The following is a 16,953-nucleotide window of genomic DNA, read 5'->3' on the forward strand; positions in this document are numbered from 1 at the left end:
GTTATTTTTTCTGCAGGAGCAGCAAGATTCCTGACTACGTAATAGTGAAGGAAAAACCCCAAAACTTCAAAGTTGCTTTTGTGAAAAATGAATGCGGAAACTGGTAACTTAAACCCTCAAGAAATAATTTGCAAAACCAAAAATGCCACGAGGGTGTGAACTACTGAGATGGAACACGAGGTGATGACATTCTCTTACTACTCCTTGAGGTAATGAATCTCTGAAGGTTCGTCTTTTCTGCTAAGATGGTGAACTACATTTTAATCCACACCCTAAGAAGTGGAGGGGCACAGCTGGTGAACATTTTCCTGCAGCCCAGAGTTCCTGTGGAGAGATGAGAGATGCCCAGACGTTCTCCACTCGCCTGGGCACTGCGGATTTGGGGCTTGGATCCCACCGTGTCTCGCTGGAGGAAGTCTGTGGCATTTTTCCAATGCGACTGTCTACGTGTAACACCATCTGGAAGGTCTTGCACCCTCCTGAGATTTTCACGGACAATTAAGAATTTATTGACAGGGAAGCTGGATTGTGCTGGACATCTGAGCTGATCTCGGATCACAACCATAGGGACAGGATGACGCACAGAAAGTTCTACCTGAATACGAGGAAGAACTTTACTCTGTGGGTGACCACACACCTGTACAGATTGCCCAGAGAGATTGTGGAGTCTCCGTCCCGGGCGATGTCCCAGAGCCGTCCGGATGCCATCCTGTGCCTCGTGCTGGAGCAGGGAGGCTGGAGCAGATGAGCCACTGCGGTCCCGTCCAGCCTGACTCACTCTGTGATCCACAGAATTGTAGAATCGCAGAGTGACAGCACGTTCAGGCTGGAAGGGACCACAGTGCCTCATCTGCTCCAACCTCCCTGCCCCAGATCCCGAGGCACTGGATGGCATCCAGACGGCTTAGGAACATCCACCGGGAGGGAGACTGATTCTGTGGGACACGAACGCTGCCCTCACGCCCGCGCGACACTCCCGCAAGAGGCATCCTCATCTCACACCGCCCAGCCTCCTCCTGCGAGGCAGCCCTGGCACGCATGCAGAGGCTGTTCCGCCCGGCAGGGCCACCGCTGGCCGGGACAGCCCAGCCCGGACCCCGCCGCGGAGCCTCCCCGGGGACCCCCGCACCCGCCCGCCCTCAGCGCCCACGAGTCTCGCTCCTCCTCCCGCGGCTCTCGCGATAGCGGGCGGCAGGCGGCGCGCGGGGCGGGAGGGGGGCGGTGCCGCGGCGGCCGCGCTCGCTGACAGGCGGCGGGAGCGGGAGCGCGCGGCATGTCCGCGCCCGCGCGCCCCGCGCGCAGGTGCCCGCGGCCGCCCCGCCGCCCCGGCGCTCTGTGACCGCCGCCCGCTATGGGGCCCCGGCCGTGCCGCCGCCGCCGCTGAGGAGGAGGAGAAGAAGAAGAAGAAGAAGAAGCGGCCGCCGCCGCCGCCGAAGCCGCCGCGATGAGGAAGGGCCGCTCTCGGGGGGACAAAGCGGCGCCGCCGCCGCCGGCGCGGAGGGAGCCTGGGCGGGCGGTGTCCGGCACCGCGGCGGAGCGCAGAGCCGCCCTGCTGGGGGGCGGCGGCAGGAAGGAGCCGGAGGATGCCCGGGCCGCGGGGGCGGCGGAACGGGTAAAGCCGGGGCGTGGGGCGGGGGTCGCTGTTGTTATGGAGACGCGCCCCGCGTGGCGGGGCCGGTCCGCGCCCGCCCCGGGCCGGGACCGCGGCGCTCCGGCGGGGGGGAGCGGCGGCGCCTGGTGCGGCGGCAGCCCCCGAGCATCCTCGCGCGCTCCGTGCGCGGCTGCCGCAGGTAGATGCCCCCAGAAGAGCGGAGGGTGGGAGCGGTGGCGTGTCCGTGTCGGTGCTGACGGCGTGGCGTGAGTGAGTGAGTGAGTGAGTGAGTGAGTGAGTGAGTGAGGGCTGCGGGAGCCGCGGTGCCGGGAGTCTGCCCGCGTGCCGCGGAAGGCGGGGGAGGATGCAGTGGAGTCGGGTGTGTGCTGTGTGCTGGCTGGTGTTACTAATCGCAGAGTACATCTTTCTAGTAACCCTCTGTGGGTCACTCCTAATCGCGATGGTAATTATGATGCGTTTTCCAGCATTTTAGGTCTTAATTCCAGAAGTGGTTTGTTTAGGAAACATACCGTACCTTTGCAGAGACTTGAAAATGCGCAGGCTTGTTACATGTGAGAGTGTGTAAGTTCACCATGTCCACTTTCATGTCTTTCATACCCACAAAAATAGGATCTACTGATTGGTGTTTAGGATTACAAGGATGAGAGACCAGAGAGATACTAAATCAAGTTTAGGATCATCAGCACTTTGGTTTGGTAGGTCCTAGTTCTACAAGAGATAAAAATGGGAGATGACACTTTGCAGTGAAAAAATGTAGGTGAGAACTAATGCTATTTTTTTGTTTATTTGAAGAGAAAGTATCACAAGTATGAAGATTCCTGGGATGCAGTAATTCATTGCCGTGCTTTGCCATTTTTTGGAGCAAAGAGAAAATCTAGGTTCTTTGTCAAAAAGGTGTTTTAAGTTTATGTCATTGTTGCAGATGCACAGGTTTATGCTGTTAAAAAATAATTTCTTAGGTTTTTTTCCCTAGAAAAGCTGGATTACATTGCCTTCAATTATGGGAGCCTTGGATTTTGGCTTTGACTAATGGATATCTCTTGAATACAGATTTATGAGACTGGGCCCTTGAAGAGACCTCTATAATTTTATTCTCTAGTGCTTTGTTAAGCCAGGTGGTTAAAAGGGGCTGCTGCTTCTGATGTTTATTCTTTCCCGAAACAACTAAGGAATACTATAGTCTTCATTCAGGGAAGAAAATCTAAAATCAGAAGAGGTCACCTGGTATCTTCCCAGCTGTCTGTGAAATGGGCAAATTTGTAGGGCAAACAAATGTAGCAACAAGGTGTTTGTTGTACTGTTTTGATGTATTGTTTATTATATTGACATGGAAATTGAAGGAAATTATTTCCATTCTTGGTGGTGTGAATGAAACTTACAAATGGTACACACAGAACATTCTATGTCTTGAATAATGTATTGAACACTTGGGCAGTTTCACTGAAACAACCCCAGTGCTGCAAACCAGGAAAGGTGCAAATTCAGAAGTGTCAGTTTTTGAGATGCACCTGGCTTTTTAATGGGAAATAGTGCCAATCTGTGTTTAACTTGGGCGCTCTGACTAGGACCTGAAGTGACTTGTAAGAACAGATCTTTGTGTGCTGGCAGGTATTCGGTGTGTTGGAAGAGGAATTTTTCAGCTGAAGTTAAGAAACTCAACTGTGTGTGAGATACTCCCCAGACTTCTAAGGAGAAGCTCTCATCCTCTCTCCCCTTTTGTCTTTCATTTAAGGTTTTGTAAGTGTGGTAAACAGCTGCAAATAAATGGGTGTGTTGGACAAATGTGACAAACAGCATTTCTGTCTTGAATACCAATAATTCAGCATTTATTTAAATGTTGGTAGTGTGCGTGTGGTAAAAAAGGCCTTCTGAGATGCAAAAGACAGTGAGACACTCCATTTTCACTGATCCAGCCTGTAGCTTGACAAGTATTTCCTTTGGGGCCCTTCTGATTTAAGTAGCCCAGTTGTTCCCAAGTCTGTAATGTGCCCTCAGCAGTGCCAGTGCAACAGTGTGCACAGCTGCAGCAAACCATTCTGGATTAAATTCAGATCTCTTTGTTTGCCATACATTTGCACAAGTTTGTGGCTGGGAGAGGCTGAGCTACTCCAGTGTTGAAAAAAAATCCATATCAAGCTGTGACTGCAGCAGTTAATCACTGTACTGACCTTAAGGCCTTTGAAAATCTGGTCCTTTGCTCTGCTTGTAGTTCCGACGTGCACACGATGAATGTTTGCGCTTTCTCGTGCGTTATGCAAGAATTAAGAGTGGCTGTGCTTGGGCACATTAAAGATCCCTCTCGCCCAGTATCCTGCCTCTCCCAGCTGCCAAGAACAGATGCTTGGAGAAGAGTACAGTGTATATTGAGGAAATGCCTCTCCCAGCCTCCAGTAATTTGTGGCTCATAGGTTTCCTGAACCAGAGGTGATATTTGTTTTTAGAGCCCCCAGTGGGTTTTTTCTTCTATGAATTTGTCCAATTAGTGTTTGAAGCTGGGTATGCTTGTAGCATCCACAACATCCTGTGGCTGAGTTGTAGGGTTTAAACACATTTTGTGTGGAAAAAAACACTTATTTTTGTTTGCTTTTAAACTTTCTGCCTGCTTGGTTTCATGCCTTGCTTGTACCTTCTTGTATTGGAAGATGCAGTGAAAAGGAGAATCTATGTTATTCTGTGTGCTTTATGGGTTGATGACTTTTATTTACCATCCCTTGCTTATGACTTTTCCAGAGGTTTTTCAGAAAGAAGTTACTCTACCCTTTCAATGTCCTTGCTGTCTTCTTTGCACCTATTGCAGGTATGTTTCTGAGTGGAGACAGTGATGCAGGAATCCAGGGAACAGGGTTGGGTTATAATAACCAGGACCAGCTACAGTATTTCAGCATATGCTGCCCAATAAACTTACATGCATATTAGATTTCATTCTTTAATCTTCTGCATGCTTTTTTAGACAATCTTTAGGCATTGAATTGGCACTTCTGTGGAACTATAGTATCTCCAGTCACTCTTTTAAGTGGTAATACCTAGTTCAGAACTTGTAATCGTGTACATGTTTTCTAATACTATGCATAAATTTACAATTACCTGCTATTTTACAGCCCACTTAAAAAGTATCATTAAAGCCTTCTTCAGATCTTTGGTCATTGCTTTTGCAATCTTCAATAACTTTAAGCATTGTCAGCAAACTCTGTCACATAAGTGTCAAACTTCTTTGCTAGATTTTGCCTTAAAATATGGAAGGTGTTGATCCCAGAAGAGACCCTTGTGAAACTCCAGTGGTGATCCTTCTTTTTTGGGAAAAAGGCCAATGGCTCCAACTTACTTCCTGTTCATCAGTCATTAATTCATGACTGAATTGTCCTTCTTACTCTGTGACATTTTAGTTTCATTGATTGAGGGCATCTGTGTCAAACACAGCCCACTTGGATTTCAGTAAAGGATCAGCTTAATCATGGTATGATTGCTGACTGCACTGAAGAAGAAAAACGGGAAGTTGAGGTGAAAGTGATTGTTGCTCATCAATGACTGTCACCCTCATCCAGAGGCACATTTCAAGCACTAGGCTGTTTCCGTATCATGCTGACATAATTTGATTTACTGATATTTATAGTGAAAGATTTGACGTGGATCATAGCCAATATTTGTCAGAATTGCTTTTATTAGCATTTTTTCTTCAGGTAGAAGACTAAGTCCCCATAGAAAGGATTCTTCAGTTTCTAGAGGAGATGGCTCTAGAGGTTTTGATGGAAGTGTACAAGGTCGTGGTTGGTCTGCAGGGGGTAGGTAGCAAACAGCAACTCGCTGTGTCCTCTGGTATCAAGTGATGACTCAGGCTTTGCAAGAGGTGGATCTTCATGCTGAAGGTAATGCCTGTACTTCATATTTTTTTCCCCAAGGGATGTAATAGATGCAAAGGAGGAGATTAAGAGTGAACATTATTTAATAGGTAGGCTGGATCCACCTGAGGAAAACACCTGAAATCAGCTGAATCGAAGAGAACATTGGAATGGGGCAAATGCATGGTGCTTGCTTTTACTTGTCTGTGTGGAATGTCTTTGTTATTTTTTCCACGAGGAGTGGGAGCTAATGTGTCCCTAACAAATCTAAATGCTGTATTCCTCTAAAAGCAGAGCGATGATGAACAGAGGTGAGGAAAACTGAAGTATTGTCACAGGTCTAGTGGGATGGAGGTTGAGAGAGAGTAAAAACATAGAATACTGAGCACTGAGCATCACTGAATGACATTTTCTGCTCTAAAGGCATGCAGGGAATTAGGGAGTGCAACCCAGGGGTGCTTGCTTGGATATGTGACAAGGTGAGGGAACAGAAACGGGTCCTATCACTTCTGACAAGCTTCCCACTATTGCTGTGGGTGGCCAGGTGTGCCACCAATTTCTGCTTGGATGCAAAGTATTTCCTGAGCTTTTAACAAGCTAACTGAGTTACAATCAATTCATTTAACAATAACTGTCTCTAGGAACTGTAGTGCTACAAACTTTCTGAGAGTAACAAAAATATTCCTTTTTTTTCCCCCACCTGTCTTAGAAACATTTTAGATCTTTCTGTCCCAAAGCCAAAATAGAGCACTGAGGTTATCCAGTGTGCTGTCTGTGGATCTTTCCTGAAAGATAAATTAAAACATCTCTCTTAGAAACTGATCTTATCTTAGCATTAGATCATGGTGTGTTTGTCACCTCTTCTGAAAGCTCTGCCAATGTTTAATTATTCCTGCAGTTAGAAAACTAAACGACATCTTAACTTCAACGCTTGTTTTGTCTAATGGCCAACTTTCAGCTGCAGAATATGCTTGTGCTAGCACAGGCAGTAAAAATTCTCTACTATCTGATCTCTATTCCATGTAGAAGTATTTGAAACGTAAAATTGAGCTTTGGTTGGAACAGAAGGCACTGAGTTCTTTTGCTTCTAGAACTCTGTGCATTTCCCTCTTGATTGTTCTTGGAGTGTTTGCCAAACCCAGGTAATACTCTGGCAGCAGCCTGGAATAGTGTGATCGCAGACAAGCTTCCTCCTTCACTACTTTTGGATACTTGTCTTTTTGCAATTTTGGGGATTGCATTACCACAGTTGGGTGTGTCATATGAGAGAGGGTTTTGTAACATTATGCATATGTGGATATTTCTCCTCCATCTATGAGTAAAATCATGCAAATTGGTCCAAGACTACTTGTAAACGATAGGTTACAAAGCTTATTACTCCCTTCATGTTGTCATTATATTTTGATTCTTTTTTTTTTTTTCTTGGAAGGAATAGCAAAGGATCTTTTCCACTGACTTCTCACCCTGTTCTTTTTTGGAAAGCAGTCAGTGACCAGCAGGGAGAAACTGGCCAAACCCCAGAGTGCTACTCAGATTTATTTTGTCTCCACAACTGCAGAGAAGCTGTTACCATGCTTTCCTTGCTGCGTGGCAAGCCTGGAAACTGAAGAGATCTTTCTTTTTTCCTAATTAGAACTTCTGTACTTCAAATATACTAAGTGTTTTCTTTTCTTTTCCCTCTAGGTCATCAGTGCTAGTAAAGGCAGTACCCCTGTTGTGATGAGCTCTGTATGTAGACTGCAGAACAGTTTGGTGTTCTTTGGTTATTTCTACCATGAGTCTTCCCTTTTGATTGACAAGTGAAGAATAAAGTTTTTGGAGTTCAGTTGGCGTTTTGCTTCTCAGTTTTCTCTACAGCTCTGGCTCTCAGGCTGCTGATCAGAGCTCTGTTGCAGCTCTCCCAGTCATGGACCTTGTGGGTAACAGCTCACAACACTCAAAGCTGTTCTTTATAACTTCATGTCAAAACCTACAGGCTGGGATGAAACTTAATCTGAAGAAGATGAAGGTTTATTTTAAAAATTCAAGCACATAAACTGAATCAAATGGACTTACTGTTAGCCATGCAGATTGCATTTGCAATCTAGTGTAGTTTTTACTATTCACATTAAATATTCTATAACAGCAAGTATAGCTTAATCATAGCCAAATATATTCTGTAAACATCATGGCCCTTTTTATTAAAGGAGGGATGGAGTACTGCTAACTTGTAGAAGATCAGGAATCATCTGTTTATATAAATGGTTATTACCACCTGTTCTGTGAAATTGTTTAGGGTTGATTTTAGGGTAGTTCTGACCTGTGTCTGTTTTGTCAAGGGAGCTAAAGAAATTTCCTAAGGAGGACATTGGTAAAGACTCCTGAATTACAAGTTGTGATTGTAAGTTGCCAGTAAAAACTCAGTTACTGTTTGCAGACGTCAAACTTCCTTTTCTCATCTTCCTTTGTTGCTGTCTAGCTCTTTTTCTTATGGCAGGAAGAAAGCAAAAAAAAAAGTGCTGTTTTCTACTAAAAAGCACAATTCTAGCCTGTGGAGCTTCTAATATGGTTAACCAGAGTCCAGAGTGCATGGCTGGCTGGCAGGCATTCTTACTTATCCTCAGACTTTATTTTCTGAAGTTTATTCCCTTTCCTGTGGAGAAACAAAGGTAGTCAAGAGGCCAGGGTGTAGCTGTGGAGGAATCAGATGTTCTCTTGTGACATATGTGGTTCTATCTTTGTTTTCTTCTTGGTCCTTTTTTCTGAGGAGGCAGGAAAAGAAATCAGAAAGAACAAACCTGTCAGTGCCCCATAGGTGTGTCTCACTGCCTGCCATAAGCTGATTCTTGTTGATCCCAGAGCTGCTTCTACCTGACTTCTTCATTAGCCCTAGTTTTGCCTTTCTGTGCCCTCATCAAACAGAGATGGCAGCTCCAGGCAAGCTCTTCCTCTGAGTTCACTTCTGTGTTCATACCAATGTTTAAAAATATGGGGTGCTGAAAAAGTGACTGAGGGAAAGAGTCATCTAAAAGCAGGCAGAGTGGAATAGAATCAAGGGATCAATTCTGTAATGTGCTTATTAGATAATAAGAGAATTGAGCCAAAAGAGAAATCCAGATGCCGACAAAAGGGATGTGGAGTCAAGTGACCAATTCTGCAATGGGCTTGTTGGGTAAGAGCAAAGTGGCACCAGAGGGCTGATGGCACTTTGCTGGCCTGAGAAAATGGAATCATCACTTCTCTCAAAGTTGAGTATTAATGGACAAATTTCTGTTGTGTAAATCAATATTTAGGTAGGCATTGCATCAGCAGCTTAGATGATTCAGCTTGCCCATGTGAGATTTCGATTTCCTGTCACAAGTGAAGAGTAAGAGCAAATATTGTATTAGCCACAATAATTTCATATCTTGCATATTAGAATAGCTAAGCAGGCGGTGGAAAGATGCAGTACACTTTATTTCTTGTCCAAAAGCAGAATAGAAGTGAAGGAGCCAAGAGAATTCTTCTGTCAGAAGTGCTAGGGTTTGGTGTGGCACTGCTTTCCTTTAGAATAATTATTAGCCTTAAGGGGGAAGCTGCTGCTGCTTACTGTTTGTTACAGAGCACTTGAGGATAACAGTGGGGTGCTGTCCAAAGCTAGGATTAGGCAGCTGCAAAGCACTCAAAGATTTTGGATATATTCCTGACTGGATGCTTTGGGAAACCAAATAGTAAATCCAAGTGTTATTGTGCTGGAGGAATGGGTATGTGGTATTGACTTTACACCTAGCAGTTGACTTCTTGAGCAAGCTCACCTGCCTTCTTGCAGCCCAGAGTGTAAATGTTGTCCTGCCTGTCAAGGTAGTTCTTAAGAGTCTTTAGAAGGGGCAGTTCTTAATTTTGTTTTGATAGATATTTTTTATTGACCATGCTGCCTGCCATAAGCCAACATTGCTTTAGTGCTATAAGAAAGGCAGTGGATTATTGTAGATATGAGGATAGGCATTTATTTAAAATAAAAGTTTTTCTAAGTCTTATTTAATTCCTATTCATGGAAGCTGAGTAGCTGAAGCTAACAAAGCAGTGAAGACCACCAGGCTGGTGAACTATTTGATAAACCAAAATGCTTTATCCCTCAGCAAGACTTTGTCCCTCAAGAACCACAATAGATAAATGGACAGGTCATATAGAGTCTCAATGATTTCATTTCCACATCAAATAATGGTGTGCTGTGGTTAGTGTATTTTTGTAGTGATGTAGTGCTGTTTCAAGCCTGGTAAAAATGCTGCTCTTTGAAGGAAGAAGCATGAACACTCAAAAACTACCTTTGAAACCAGATTTAGAACTTTTTTATTTGTTCTTCCTTTAAGCTGTGTCTTTTGTGAGTTTTTTATTTAACTTACAGTTAGGTTCCACAAATCTAGTAATGTGTCAGAAGTTATTTTCAAATGTTCTGTTATAAATACATGTTACAGTGCAGTGAGGGAAGAGGGTTCAAGACTGATGGCTTGGTCTTGCAATAATTTGGAAGTCTGGCTTATAATTTTTTTGCTATTTGAAATTGGTCTAGTGTTAATGGAGTGGAGTCTATTATCTACATGGAAAACAGGATGATGCTGTGTTTCTTTCCAGGAAAAAATACTGTCTTTGCTATTGGAGTTGCATCATAAATATTTTCACTTTTTTTTATACATATAGTAAACATTTCTACCAATAAAACATGTTTTAAAACCTTTTAGTTGGTCTGGATTTTTATGAATGTAAAAGCAAGACAGCAATTCAAAACATTCCATATACATGTTTAAATTTCCAGAAACAGATGGCACTGTTGAGGGTGGGTTCTGGGGAGTGTAAGAATTTTTGAAATGTAATTTCTGATTTAGTCTTCATGAGCCATCTATATAGGAAGATTTTCTCTAATGATTTTTGTTATAAGGTGTGACAAGTAATCCACCATAAACATTCTCAGCTGTTTGTAGCCAAAATAAGTTGATTAGTTAATTGATTGATACTTGGCAAATTTTTGTCTTGACATTTACTGAGTCATGCTGTGTTCTGAAACTCTTGTAGGTGTTTAACATATCAGCTAATTCAGCTAATGCTAAAAATACTTAACAAGAGTTATAATAAGAAGCTGATTTTCAGTGCACTGTTAGAATTCACCTTCCATTATCTACTCATTGTCCAAACACCCAGCAATCCATTCAGGACAGATTTCCAGTGAAGTTTTTGCTCCTAAGGGGCTCATTCAGCTGGTCCTAACTTCTTGCAGTGGCTGTGAGCTGTCTTGTGGAAATTGGCTGGATGTACACTGTGTGTGTTTATCACTTGGACATGTTAGCTGCTAGCACAACAGGATTGGAAACCAGTAATAGATTGTGTAGGTCCTGCCATCCCTGTTGAATTTCCCCTATGGGATTTGATGGAAGAGTTCACAGAGCAGATTGTCTTTCCAGGATGGAAGAGACAGTACAGAAAGGTTACAGTGGTAAACAAATGCTGGCCTGCAGCATTCAGAAGGCAGTTTTGCTAAAGACTAAAATTATGTGTGCAGTTAGACCCAAACTTGAGACACTTTGTTGTACTTGGTTAATGCAAACAAACAAAAACTAAGTGGAAAAGGTACATCCACCAAGGAGTGAGGGAGGTTCAGTCTGTGGGATGAAAACTTGAGAAAACATTTCAGCTGCATTTCAGGAAGCTTGAAGACTTCTGTGAAATGCAGTACTTGTCAGATTGATTACTTGATGCTCAAGCCTGGTTTCCTTTTATCCTTTAAAAATACAGCTGTCTTGTTTTGAGCTTGATAATGATGATTTAAAAACCTAGTTTTCTAATACATTAGTTTTCTTATATGCCTTTCTGTTGCTATGTATGATGGGAACTTTGTGCTGCAGCCTCTGCAGATTGTTTTCATCCCACTCAGGGTCATACATGTGCAGAAGGTCTGCACAAACACCTGAGTTAGACTCTGCAAGTGGTTTGAGCCTAGGTCCATGTTTCCAGGAAGGCTGTCTCTCTGTGCATGTGGAGTTCTTTTGGTGGGGCCTCTTGGGATAGGACAAGGGATAATGGTTTTAAACTGAAGCAGGGTTGATTTAGATTAGATATAAGAAGAATTTTGTACCAAGAGTGTGGTGATACACTGGAGGAGGTTGCCTAGAGAGGTGGGGGGTGCCCCGTATCTGTAGGGGTTCAAGGGTGGGTTGGAGGGAACTTGAAACAACCTGGTATAGTGAGGGGTGTCCTTGCCCATGGCAGTGGGGCTGGAACAAGATGATCTTTAAAGATCTCTTCTAACCAAAACCAATACATGATTCTATGATTTCCAGGTATCCCAGGTGTTAAGCTAGAGATTTGCTTCTCTTTGCATTGAAGGGCGTACAGCTCAGAATGATCAAATTGTGTTTCTCTGCACTCCTAAAATCCCATTTGTCATTATGAAACAAGTACACAAATGACAAAACTACCTTTGTCTTCTATGCAGTTTTAAGAGAATACAACTTCACTAATGCAAGCAAAGTGTTAAACTCTGGCAAAGACAAAACTAGACAAGAGTGTGTAATGTCAGCGTGGGGTGCTACTTGGAAAAAATGCACTGATAGTGAAATGATTTCATGTCTAGCAATGTTTCTTTGATGTTTGTTCTGTTAATCTGGTAGCTGTGTGTCCTCTGTTCACTGAGGACTCTCAGCAGCTCTCATGACTGTATCGTACTCCAGTTTTATTGTAAAGGAGCTTTTATAATGCCCCAGAGCAAGGAAATGTCATCTCAAAAATGGAATGCCTAGTAATTAAAACAGGTTTATTAGTTGCTAAAATCACAGCATTCAATATTTAGTGTATTTACAAGCATTTTATTATCATAAAAATTACATTTTAATATGGAGCCTTAGTAAAGACCTTTAGAAGGAAATGAGGGAATCAAGTCAGAAGTGATGTCAAGTGTTCTGGACAGCACCAGAAGATCAGAGAACAAATGAATAAATTATAATCACTGTTTTAGAGAAAAGCTTATAAATGAGTTGTCTGGCTTCTGGGGTGGCTGAAGGCATTTAGATATTTAAATATCCAGGCATAGATGGATCCAGTGACATATTAGTAGCAAATAGGTCTTTATTAAATTGCACCTGTGCAGTATGAAGGTGACAAAAATATGACCCTGAAAGCTAAATTATTCATTAATTTAATTATTTGCACATTCTTTGACATTTAAATTAATCTCTGTTTTTAGGACAGAAGAGAATCTGTTTCCAGGGTTGTTTTGCCAGTTTAGCAGACACTTCAGCAGGAGTGTCTGCTGACTCCAGTCTTTGTTTGAGCTCAAGGCACAGTGCTGTTCATAAACCCAACACTGGGCATTGTTTCTGTTCTCAGGCAGAAGAGAAGAAATACGTCTTGTCCTTGAAAAAAATTTTGGCTTTTGTTCCTTGGTAATGGAACTGTATTACCCTGCTTGGTGAGGAGAAGCTTTTGTGCAGATTATAGAGTTTCCATTTGTTTGTACAGACATTGATAAGAATTGTGAATTAGCTTATCTTTGCCATTTAATGGGATCTGTGACGAGAAGCTAAGGGCTAAACTCTTATTGTGTGTCCAAGAGTTGACTTAGTTTTGTTTAGGTCTAATGCCACTGGTAATTTTATTCACAGTTTTAAAATAAATTGATAATTTTTTCCCCTGTTCTGTACATGCAGATCTGCAGTTGAATCTCAGGGAAAATTTGTTCTCAGGAAAAACCTCACACAAGTGCTTCTTATTTTTGGCTCTGAATCGATCTGCTTATCTCATTTGTGGTAGGAAGTGAGAAGGTTGCAGATGCTTTATGGAAACAAAAATATTGATGCCAAAGAATTGGAACTTCACAAAAAATTTTTTTTTCATGCTCCAATAGAGGTCCTCCTCAGTGATGATAACACCAGATTAAATTGTATTTTGGTCTCTCTTTGTCATGTTTATGAACAGATAGTGTTTTAACTTTTAGCAGTCCACTGATTCTTGTTATATTTTATTTTGCCAGTAATCTCTGTCTAGCTACAGTTGGTTTCACTACTGCTACTGTTCAGGCCATATCTGTGATCCATGAAAAAAATCCTCGGTAAAAATATTAGTGTTGCTAAAATGGATTCCTGTTCTGTTTTCTGGTTTCATACTTTGCTTTGTGCAATATTTGTTATTCAAGTGAGCTTTAACAGTTATGATCAAGTCATAAAGTTGTATTACCCATCTGTAAGTAGCCACTCAATGTCTGATTAGAAAACCCCCTTGAGCTCACCTGAGTGATTCTCCACCAAAGTTCAGTTTATGAGTTATTTTTCAAATTTTCTTTGTAAGCAGCTTCATTTGAAATAAGCCTTGGAATAGCAGTTGGACATGGATTTCTTTCCTTTGGCCTCCTTAGTCTTGGGACATTTTTTTAAGGCAATATCTCATACTGGACCAATAGATACTTTTATTAGCGATTATACTTCAAACTTAATGAACCTTAACATTTTTCTTTGGAAATTGCTTTTTACAAAACAAGATTAGAACTCTGTATTATTAGTAAATAAGTAATTTTTATACAGCACACACATTTTAATACACTGTTATTGTTCACTTGTCAAACTTTGTATTTTCAGCTACTATTTTATTTTAAAATGTATTTTATTTGTGCCTTAGACATAGAAAACTCTATATTGTTTTGGGTCAGGAATCAAATATGAATACAGATAACATGTCTTAGGTTTTCCAACTCAACCTGGAGGTTCCTGTCTGAAATATATAAAATCAGATAAAACTTCCTTCCTGGTTCTATTGCTATGAAGCAATTGTTTGTTCATGTAAATTAAATGAACTTAAAACTTACCATTAGGTTTTGTTCATTTCTGTTCCTAAAAGACCAGGGAGTTTACATTCCAAATAAAAATTCATTGGCATGTAACATTTTACTGGGCATTAAACAGAGTTTACACAGGTATAGGTAGGTATTTTATGTTGATTTGATCTTTCCCTGTGAACGAGACAGTGAGACAATGTCATGTGCACAAAAATCAATATAGGTGGAGATCTGAAAGCTCTAAAGTGAGCCATCAGAGTTGCAGGGAATGAGGGTGCCCTGCAGAATCCTCTGGTAAGTCTCCTTTTTATAGCCAATAAGAAATCATAGGCTTCTTAACCTGCACAGATGAAAGTGCAGCTGTTCCTGCTGCTGGTTCCATGAGCAGTTCCCATTCTAGTCTGACTCACAGCCTAGGTCTGCTAACAGGGCTTAAGCTCAGTGTTTTCTGTGTAATAAATATCTGAATAAACAAACAAGAAAAGTTTGGCTTGCTAATACTGTGGATTAGGGTCTTCAGCAGATCTAAACATGCACCTCTATTTAACCATATAAAACCTCATAGATAAGAATAGAGAAGATAAATGAGATAAATTTGATAACACACAGGATGCTCAAGAGAACTTGCAGGAATCCTAGTCAGTGATGCTGGGACTCATCACATGCTTGGCACATCCTTTGAGTCTATTGAAAGAAAATCTTCAGAGAAAAGGTGTTTTGATGTCTTATAAAATCAAGTTTTATTACAAATCCCTTTTTTGGTGGGGGTCATATTTCTTTTAATCCTTACAGCATATGAGTAAGGATGATGAATGATAGAGTTGTTTTGTTTTATCTGGCCAGGAGTTAATTTCCCTGCTCAGTACAACCTTTTAATGTTTGCAATACTCATGCTAGAAGAGCAATGATAAAGGAATGATGTGGCCTTTAATGCTCTGTGTCTTTGTTCTGGCTGGTTTTGTTGTGAGTGCAGCTACTGAGCCTGGTGTGGGGTTTGGAGTCTTGATAGATTGATAGTGGTTTCTTTGAGCCTCTGTGAAGTCTGATACAGACTTTAGAGGCTCTGTTTCTTTTTCTTCCCTTGATGAAATTCATTTGGCTTTAGGCATTTACGAGCTGAATTCAAGAATTACTCTTCCCTTTTGGCTGTTGGGGAGATCTTGAGGTAGATTTGAATACTTTGTTTAAGGCATTTGTGTTTTCATGTAAGGACAAAACATTCAAGCTGATATAATTTAATCATTAATTACCTTCTCTCTTAGACTGTGTTTCCATTAGGAATAAAACAATTCTGCATCTCAATAGGCCTCAGAAAGGGGCTAATAATGCACACAGTTATAAATATTTACCTTTTCTTTTTAACAAGCTTCTTCGCGTGATCCTGCAGCTGGGACACTTCACAAGAGAGTTAACAGCACTAACTTCCCTGGTGAAACATTAAATCTTCTCATTCATTTGTTCTAATCAAACATGCCATGTAACTCCTGAAGAGTTAACAAGAAAAGAAATCTCATTGAAGAACAAGATAAGGAGGGTGTATCTGATAGTAAAGGCTCCTGATACTGGGTCTTTTAGGGAACATTCATTTATTTTTCTTGTTTGTTTGGTTTTAACACTGGGATTTTTTTAACATGAAGTTTTGAGTTTGTAACTTTTTTGTCATCTGTGGTATCATCAACTGCAGATGAGTGTGCAGAGGAAGCTGTAGGCATTCAGAATGGTAAATTTGTGCATGATGTGTTCAAAACATTGCTGTGGCAAATAACACTTGGCTTTGCAGTGATTTTGAAAACTTAATATTGACACTAAGTTCAGTTTATATATTTACTGTTGTAGGAATGTTGGAATTTATTGCAAAGTTCTTCAAATAAATCTACTACAGAGAAAAATAGTGTAGAGCTCTTTCTGCCTTTAAATACTGACCCTTTTATAAAATGCAATACATTCTGTAAAGCTTTTCTCTGTTGTTGATGTTGTAAACCAGTATATTATAGCCCCTAAGAGTCTATGTTGATTTACTGTAATTTTCCCTGATTCTGCTGTCTCTGACATTTTTCAGGGTGCTGCTGGCAAGTACATGAGTTAAGCAGATACAGTTAAAAAGAAACTTAGTTGAAAATTCTTATTTAGCCTATAATTTTGGTCTCATGTGGGCTCACCCCAGCTTCCTGGTAAACTGCTGGCCCTCTCCTCTTAATGTGTAATGCCCAGACTAGAAAGTTAAGGCAAATTTCAGTGCTAAATGTGGGATCTCAGCACATCGTTCCCGATGTCCAGAGATGCCAGGAGAACCCTTGGGGGTCTCGAAAACCCTGGAATGTTGCCAAGAGTGTTTGGTGGCTTGATTTTGATCCATCCACAGAAGTAACAAGAGTCTGAGGACAAGAGAATCACTTTAGAGTACAAGGTGTAAAAGAGACACATTTAGAGGGTGAGATATAGACTTTAAGGTTTTTGGTACAGGGGGGTTATGGAGACAAGATGGAGAGATCAGGGCGTGTCTTGTCCTTCTTCTTTCTTCTTCTTGTCCTCCATCTCCTGTGATGATGTTGGCACTTAGAGATTGGTTTATGGTGAAGGTGCACTTGCCAACATGGGCGAAAAGCATTGGGAAATAAAGGTAAATATTGTATACGTAGGTTTTAGTATAAAAAGACATGACCGCCCCGTGGGTGGTCAGAGAGTGCCTGTGACTGCCTGCAGATCAGACCTCTGTTGGGCAGACAGAA

The 16,953-nt window shown here is 41.7% G+C and overlaps 1 protein-coding gene across 7 annotated transcripts in view; it reads left to right on the plus strand.

Moving 5' to 3' along the window:
- The first annotated feature begins 1,206 nt into the window (after positions 1-1,206).
- The window catches only part of MAST2 (microtubule associated serine/threonine kinase 2), a 187,856-nt gene continuing 172,109 nt past the window's right edge, over positions 1,207-16,953 (plus strand). For 3 of the 7 annotated variants that reach the window (XM_071436627.1, XM_071436628.1, XM_071436630.1), the window contains exon 1: positions 1,207-1,612. In XM_071436627.1, coding sequence (XP_071292728.1) covers positions 1,445-1,612 — 168 coding nt within the window. In that variant the 5' untranslated portion in view covers positions 1,207-1,444. Of the gene's footprint in view, positions 1,613-2,093; positions 2,174-3,220; positions 3,350-4,342; positions 4,410-16,953 lie in introns of those variants that run through there. The other 4 variants (XM_071436633.1, XM_071436634.1, XM_071436632.1 and 1 more) reach the window with 3 other exon arrangements.

Source organism: Agelaius tricolor, unplaced genomic scaffold (genome assembly GCF_023055355.1).
Source record: "Agelaius tricolor isolate 1412-34295 unplaced genomic scaffold, bAgeTri1.0.p SCAF_11, whole genome shotgun sequence".
In the NCBI taxonomy this organism is placed as follows: Eukaryota; Metazoa; Chordata; class Aves; order Passeriformes; family Icteridae; genus Agelaius; species Agelaius tricolor.